Here is an 8,072-nt window from a genome sequence, read left to right as displayed (position 1 = left end):
AATTTAAGAAAACATAGACTGCCAATTTTTGAGAATGTGGAGCAAGTTGAACTCTCCAGCATGATTGGTACAACCATTTCAGAAAACTGGCCCCATCTACTGAAACGACATACACATACCTATGGCCTAGTGATTCTTCATCTAGGGATTTACCCAACAGAAATATGGATGCATGTGACCAAAACGTGTGTTCAAGGATATCCATAGAGGGCACTACCATGGTGGTCCACTGGCTAAGACTCTGCGCTCCCAACACAGGGAGGCCAAGTTTGATCACTGGTCAGAGAGCTATATCCTACATGCCACAACTAAAGATCACCCATGCCACAGCAAAGAGCTTGAGTGCCGCCACAGCGAAGACCTGGCACAACCAAATAAAGGAATGTCCGTAGAGAGTCTCTCCTGGCAGTCCAGCGATAAGACTCCAGGCTCCCATTACAGGGGTCCCGGATTCAATCCTTGGTTGGGGAACTAGATCGCATATGCTGCTGCATGGTGCAACCAAAAAAAAAAAATTGTTTAAAAAAAACCAGCCAGTATTGTGACATGCCAGGTGTCTCCAGGAGCAATCACTAGGCCAGAATCCACACAGGGGAGATGAAAGATTGAAACCGTCTAGGAATTCCTGTCATCTGCCTTAGGAAGGAAACTGTATCTATGACATGGACCTATCTTTGAACTGGCTAATTTAAAAAAAAAATTTATTTCAAAATAGCAGGACTTATCATTGGCTTTCCTGTTGATTCTCAAGGCTCCCTTCTCTGCTGAAAAACTTACCCGAGTCAAGCTCTCCCTTGCCGGCCAAGGTCTGTGACTCTGAACTTTGTATTTCCTCCCAGGCCTGAGACCAGTGAGGGTGAGGCAGTTCTGAATAAAATCAACAGAGCTGCCTTGGAATACAGAGGAATGTTTTGTTTTTATAAAACAAAAAAGAAGTGGAGGGAGGAAAGGAATAGAATCATGCATGCGTGTGCTCCTAGAACATGGGCTGTTAGCATGAAAAGCCAAACCGCAGCAATCCCTGGGAGGTGGCTGGACAGTGGAGAGGCCACTGCTCTTGCTCAGCTGTGCTTATCCTTAATCTTTGCTTGGTTGCCCTTCAGATCTTTGCTCCCCCTCAACTGGTTCATCCAAAGAAGTCTCCTGTCACAGTTCATGAAACCACTGTTTTCTACCTCTATAGCTCTTACCACCTGTGAGATCTTGTTTATTTACTTGATTTTTTTCTGCCTGCCCCTGTTCCTTGAAGGCAAAAACCTTGTCTTGTTTCTCAGTGTATATATCCTCAGTGAAGAACAGGGTGTCAGACAGAGCAGATAAGGTCAGCACAAAGTTAGTGCCCTCAGTAAGCAGTTAGTGAGTGAATGGGCTGTTGGGCTGTTGCTTTGTATTTTTAAAGATTTTTGAGATAAACATGACTACTTTTGAAGTAGGAGATAGATGGGCTCCTGGGCCAAACAGCTGATGTTTGTCAAGTGGAATGACACTGAAATTTTATCCTCAGCCAGATGAGAACAACGCCTGATTCCCTTCGTCCACCAAAATGGAAGAAATGAACCAGCAGTGGGGAATTTGTTAAAGAGAAATGGAAAAGTGGGGTTTTTTACTGCTAACAAGCAAGGGAAATGAAGGAATGAGTAAACAGCTATAAAACCCCCAAGAACAGGCCTGGAAGAGTCCAGCAATCCTAGTTTTACTCTAGCTGTTTCTAGTGCACGCAACTAGACTTCCTTCACAAATTTAATTCCTTAATCACTCTCTGACTGTGAATTCTATCCTGCACCTGGCATTCTTTTCCCCTACACACCCTTTTAACTCCTTTGGCATTTTTCATTTTAAAAAGGTTACCAGCCAATAACCTCTTTGACGACCGGACTCAATGTTATGGCCATTTTAAAACTTTGCATAAAAGAGAATGCAAGATTGTCACTGCCTTGAATCGTATCACATACCCCTGAGTGAAGCCTAGACTATAAGACCTCTCCCTTTTCCCCAGGGAAGGGCAAACATTATCCGAGGCATTAGCCTGCTGCATGCTCTCTGCCATGCAAAAAAATAAAGCTATGCTTTCTCTTTCCTCCAAAACTGTCTATTTCTATCAGGCATCCCTGCAGTGCACAGACACCTAAGATTTTGACTTCTCTTTTCATCAAAAGAAAAAAAAGGTTTCTACAGAGGACTCTACCCTCAGCAAATAGTCTTGGGTTAAGACAAGTTTTCAACAGAAAGCAATTCTCTCCGAGTACCGATTGGGGACTCAGACCAGAGAGGGTAAGCACCTTGCCCAAGTTTACCCAGCACTCACCAAGCCAGACCAGGACAGAAATCCCCTCCTCCCAATCAGCCTGGGCACCTGGGGGAAGGGGGGCTCCGAAACCACGGCAGGCGGAGAAGGAACTTCGGTGGGGGAGCGGAATGAGCGGGGAAAGCAAAGAGAGGAACCACGAGGCCGTCTGGGCGAGGATGCGGAGGCCAGGGGCACGCAAGGAGCAGGGAGGGCCTAAAGCGAGCAAGCTGATTGATGCGGTGCGGGATCTGGAACCGAGAGGCTGTGGGGTTTTACGAAGGGACAGAGAAGGTCATGGAAGGGAAGAGGAGGGCAGCGAAGGATGGTGAGGGCTGGTGACTAGAGCGCCGGATACAGTGCGGTGAAGGTGCCGCCGGAGCGAGAGGAGAAGAAGCAGAGGGGAAGCGGCGTGGGCGGGGAGAGGCGGAGGGGAGGAGGGGCGCGGAGAAGTGGAGGAGGCGGGGCGGAGAGGCGTAAGAAGAGGAGGCAGGGCGGTGACAGGTAGGAGGCGGGGAGAAGTGGAGGAGGCGGGGCGGAGAGGCGGTGGAAGCGGAGGATGTGGGGCGGAGACAGGCGGGGTGCGAGTAGAGGTGGAGGAGGCCGGGCGGAGACAGGCGGCGGAGGCGGAGGAAGCGGAGGCGGAGGAGGCGGAGGGGGCGGGGCGGGGCGGAGGGGGCGGGGCGGGGCGGAGGGGGCGGGGCGGGGCGGGGCGGAGGGGGCGGGGCGGGGCGGAGGGGGCGGGGCGGGGCGGAGGGGGCGGGGCGGGGCGGAGGGGGCGGGGCGGGGCGGAGGGGGCGGGGCGGGGCGGCGCGGCCGGGGCGCGGGGAGAAACGGAGGGCCAGGAGGAAGGCTAGGATTCGCGAGAAAAGGGGCGCCGCTGAGCGTCTGTGGCTTCTCTCTTCTCCCTAGCGGCCGTGGGGCTGCAGCTTCCTTCCTGACCTACTTCCCCGTGAGGCAGGTAGGTCGTGGGCCCGGGGGCTGGCGCCACAGGTCCCGCTGCATACCTCAGGCGTAGATAGGTCAGGCTAGGGCAGGCTACCTGGAATTTGCCGCCATCGAGTCCTGGAAATGGGGAGGGAGGTGAGCAATTTAAGCCGGCAGCCAGAAGCCCCAACTCCGGCTTCCAGAAATGGAAAATGCTGTGCCAGTGGTTCACTGCCTGACTCTGGACGAGTTCTCGATCCTCTCTGGGCCTTCATCTACCCACCTGACACGTGGGAATATCTTTGGAAGGGTCTCCCTAAAGTTCCAGACTGACTGAAATTTCGTTGCCAAACTTCCTTTAAGGGTTGTCCCCAGATTCACCAGCCTGGTCTGTCCCTCAGCAACGACTTAGCTGCACTTTGAACTCTGGCCCCTTAGGTTTCTACTGAACAGGTTGGGTGTCTGGAATCGGCTCTAGGGCAAGAATCTGCCTCCAGCCTATAGATTTTAGGCTGAGAAATTTGTTTTCTGTGCCCTGAGTCAGGAACCTGTCACTGGCTCTCCACCCAGGCGGGTGTTATATCTGGGGCTCAGGGAGGTTTTAAGACGGGTAGGACCAGGCTGCTCTGTCCTGTCTTTTACGCTGAGCTGTAGAGGTTCACCAAAATCAGATTCTTGAATACTCCAAGTACGTCTGAGCACTGGAAGGAAGTACTGACCAGAGGATCTGGAGGTCTGGATTCTAGTCCTGGCAGTGCTGCTGACTGGCTGTGACCTTAGGCAAATATCTATCCCTCTCTGGCTCAGTCTTCCCCCTTGACTAAGGGGTTGATCAGATGGTTGGCTAAGACTCTACTAGTTTTTCACATTCCCAACAATAGTAATAGTCGAAATAATTGTTTCCTTATCTTGACCTACAAGGCCCTGGGCTTCCCCGGAGGCTCTGATGGTAAAGAATCTGCCTGCAATGCAGGAGACCTGGGTTTGATCCCTGGGTTGGGAAGATCCCCTGGAGGAGGTCATGGCAACCCACTCCCTTATTCTTGCCTGGAGAATCCCCATGGACAGAGCAGCCTGGCAGGCTACAGTCCATGGTGTCTCAAAGAGTTGGACACAACTGAGTTACTGTGCACACACAGCACGTCTGCTGATTCGGCCTTCTCAAATTGTCACTGAAACTACACTTGCTTAGGAAGTTCCCCGCCAACAAAGTCTAAATCAGGTTTCTGGACTGATATCCTCATGGTACCTGCTGCCTTCCGTCTTTGTCTGATAGCTGTATCCCCTGTTCTTTAATGCCTGTGACTGTCACGAGGGCTACAAGCCTGTCCCTCTCCTAGCATATAGCACATAATAGGTGGAAGGAACGGAGAAATCTTATTTGGTGCAGCAGTCATGTGAGGTTGAGTCACTCTGCTCTCCTTACACATGAGGAGACAGAGCCTCAGAGACACTCTGGGTCTCACAGTGAGTTGGCAGCATCAGAATTTGAACCCAGTCTGTCTCTAACTCCAAAGCCTGAACTTCCACTTCACTTGCTCTCTCATTCCAGAATTTTCTGCTGTGAAGCCATTACCTAAGTGCCAGCAGATCTAACCCACGAAGCCCAGAAAGAGAAGACCATCAAGTTGGGTGAGGGTGGTCTTGTCCAGCTCAACCTCCTGGGACCTAAGGGGCCAACCTAGGGTGGACTGGCCCCCCTCCTGCAGACCCATGGCGCACTGGCTACAGTTACGACTGCTGACGTGGGACGTGAAGGACACACTGCTCAGGCTCCGCCACCCCGTGGGAGTGGAATATGCCACTAAGGCCCGGGCCCACGGGCTGGAGGTGGAAGCCACAGCCCTGGGACAGGCCTTCAGGCAGGCGTACAAGGCTCAGAGCCAGAGATTCCCCAACTATGGCCTGAGCCACGGCCTCACCTCCCGCCAGTGGTGGCTGGATTTGGTCCAGCAGACCTTCCACCAGGCTGGTGTTCGGGATGCCCAGGCTGTGGCCCCCATCGCTGAGCAGCTTTATAAGGACTTCAGCAGTCCTAGCACCTGGCAGGTGTTGGAGGGGGCTGAGGCCACCCTTAGGGGGTGCCGAAAACGAGGCCTGAGGCTGGCAGTGGTCTCCAACTTTGACCGACGACTAGAGGACATCCTGAAAGCTGTTGGCCTGCGGGAACACTTTGACTTTGTGCTGACCTCTGAGGCTGCCGGCTGGCCCAAGCCCGACCCCCGTATTTTCCATGAGGCCTTGCACCTTGCTCAGGTGGAACCGGCGGTGGCAGCCCATATTGGGGACAGTTACCAATGTGATTACAAGGGAGCACGGGCTGTAGGCATGCACAGCTTCCTGGTGGCTGGCCCTGAGCCTTTGGACCCTGCGGTCAAGGATTCTGTACCCCAGGAACACTTTCTCCCCTCACTGTCCCTTCTCCTGCCTGCCCTTGACCACCTGGCGGGCTCCCCCGCAAGGCTTTGAGTCTGGTGAGGGAAGCGGCCGGGGTCAACAGACACTGGAGACAGGGAACCCTTTTCTTCCCAAGATCTGGCCTTTGCCCCTCCCCCTGCAGCCTCTATAACACATTCTGACTGTAAAGCCTTGAGTGCGCCTTTCAGCCCTGCCCCACCAACCAGCTCCTGGTCTCTGATTCATTCATCAAACCCGTGTCCCTTTTCCACCGCAAGTCCCCCTCACCTCCAACAAGATTCATGAGGGCCCAACTAGCTTCAAAACCAGCACTTTCAAACTTTCTTTTAGCAGCAGGGCCTTTTGTCATGGAAGTACTTAGGTGGAACCCCAACATGCAAAACAGGAAAAGTGAGAGATTGCTAGGGTTGAAGCAGAGGTCCTGGGGACCTTCTTCCATTCATGAAGTCTCCATGACTCTCCCCCTGGGAAGCCTAGAGATCAAAGGAGCTTAGTTAGGTAACCAGGACACTAAGCTGAGCTGTAAGGACACTGCCCTCTAGGACTGCATAGTCTGAAAGGGAAACTTACTTAAAAAATTTTTTTAACTATGCCTTGTGGCATGTGGGATCTTACTTATTTCCTTGACTAGGGATCGAACCCCGGGTCTTCAGAGAATTCCCTGAAGAAGTTTTAGACAAGGAACACACTAATTGCAGCTGATGTAGGCCTGCAGTGTGTTAAATACTCTGCAGGGCCTTATGTATGTATACATAACTCTAGTGGGCCTTGCAAGTGTGACTTCCACCTTATAGATGAGGAAGTGGATTTGTGGGTTAGGTAGCCTGCCTGAGTCACAGCTAGTACCTGTAGGAGCTGGGGTTCTCTTTAGGCAAGTTTGACTCCAGAGCCCATTGGCCTGACTTCTAGTAGAAAGTGATCTGTGTCACATGAGACATGATGCCATGGAGATCCAGGGAGAATAGAGATGTCCTAAGGATGGCAGTGTTGAAGGGCACCCCGGTCACAGGGGTAGTGTGGGAGTGGGAAAGCACCGGGAACAGAGACTGGAGCTCAACTGGCAGGAGTGCAGGGAAGCGGGGCGGGGGGGTGGGGGGGCGGAATCCTTGGAGAAATTTCATGTTTCTGTCTTTCCCCCTTCACGCTCCTCTCTACTTGGTGTTTACTGGACACCTGTGCCCTGTCCAGTGCCAAGTCCAGGTGTACTACAGCTAAAAGGCACAGACAGGCACATACACAGTATATGTCCTTGTGCCAATAGCTGGGGAGGGCTCTGGAGTGGACCCTGAACTGGGAGTGGCCCACAGATGGGCAGACAGATAAGAGGGGCACTCTTAGCAGCAGGCCCATGAAGTGTGGACCCACAGCTGCTGTGGGAAGGTAGATTGGTAGCTGGGGGAGGGGAGAATAGCATGAAGACCTTTAGGTGCCGCATAGAAGAAAAATGGCTTTGACCTAGGTTTTAAGCAGAGTCTGTGCTCAAGCAGACAGGAAGCTCTTCTTAGACTTGGCCAAACCTCTTGTGGATCTGTCTTCTTTGGGCTTAGTGCCAAGGCCAGGTGACTAAACATCAATTTCTAGTTGTCAAGCAGTGAGGACTCAAAGGTCATGAGCTGTGGTTTCAGAGTTGCAAGGTCCTCAGAAGTCATGTCAACTGAAAAGGTTGATTTGACCCACCCAGTGTTTAGTAAATTATTGAATGAACTTCAGAGTGGGGAAGGCCCTGTCCTCCATCTTTGAGCCCAAGAGCCTTACAGGTAAGTTGTAGGTAAGACTGCCTTGGGGTGGTGTTCCCAGGTGAAACGAAATGGGAGGACCACTGTTCCCAGTGACCTCCTCAGAGGACAGGAAGGGACTTGACCATGGTCTCAGCAATGCAGGGCCCAGAACCCTGTCCCCAGGCCCTTTCAGCTGTGTGTGCTGAGCTGTTTCCGGCTTGTATCTGGGAATGTGGATAGAGGGTGAAGACATTCATTTCCCAGCAAACACAACACTAGATATGAGCTGGCACCTGGGGGATTTGCCCAATTACCAACAAAGAACACAGAAGAAATTTTTCAGTGTTTTAAAGTCTTTAATAATGTACATGTTCTCTAAGGCTGGCCCTCTTATTCCCTTGGCTCCTTCTGGTTTGAAGGCCTCACCCTGGTCTCACTGTATTAGAGAAGGCATTAGGTGATGGCATGTACAGCTGCAGTTGGGAAAGAAGTTCATCCCTGTGACCACAGGTGGGCACTGGCTGGAGCTCTGCCTAGTTTGGCAGTGCTTCCGATGGGTGTGTTGCAGGCAGGCTACCTGGGGACAGGATCCCCTGAGTCTCCTGAGAACCTGGGGGAGGACAGAGCCCCAGAGGCCAGAGTCCTCTGGCCAACAGCAACCTGGCAGAAGTTCTAAATCCCTTCCAGGTTGTCCTTGTGTGCTAGAAAAATATTTTCTCTGTGCC

The 8,072-nt window shown here is 52.4% G+C and overlaps 1 protein-coding gene across 1 annotated transcript; it reads left to right on the top strand.

Moving 5' to 3' along the window:
- Window positions 1–3,125: 3,125 nt before the first annotated feature.
- HDHD3 (haloacid dehalogenase like hydrolase domain containing 3) lies at window positions 3,126–5,814 on the top strand. The gene is made up of 2 exons (XM_068974488.1): window positions 3,126–3,245; window positions 4,764–5,814. The coding sequence occupies exon 2, from the start codon at window positions 4,925–4,927 to the stop codon at window positions 5,678–5,680; it is 756 nt and encodes a 251-aa protein (XP_068830589.1). The 5' UTR covers window positions 3,126–3,245; window positions 4,764–4,924; the 3' UTR covers window positions 5,681–5,814.
- Window positions 5,815–8,072: the final 2,258 nt, after the last annotated feature.

This window comes from Capricornis sumatraensis, chromosome 6 (assembly GCF_032405125.1).
Source record: "Capricornis sumatraensis isolate serow.1 chromosome 6, serow.2, whole genome shotgun sequence".
Lineage (NCBI taxonomy): Eukaryota > Metazoa > Chordata > Mammalia > Artiodactyla > Bovidae > Capricornis > Capricornis sumatraensis.
The sequence above is the reverse complement of the archived record's forward strand: the minus strand, read 5'-3'. Positions and strand labels throughout refer to the sequence as shown.

Coding starts and splice junctions, on each gene's coding strand:
- HDHD3 (XM_068974488.1), top strand. CDS start 4,925: ATGGCGCACTGGCTACAGTTACGACTGCTGACGTGGGACGTGAAGGAC.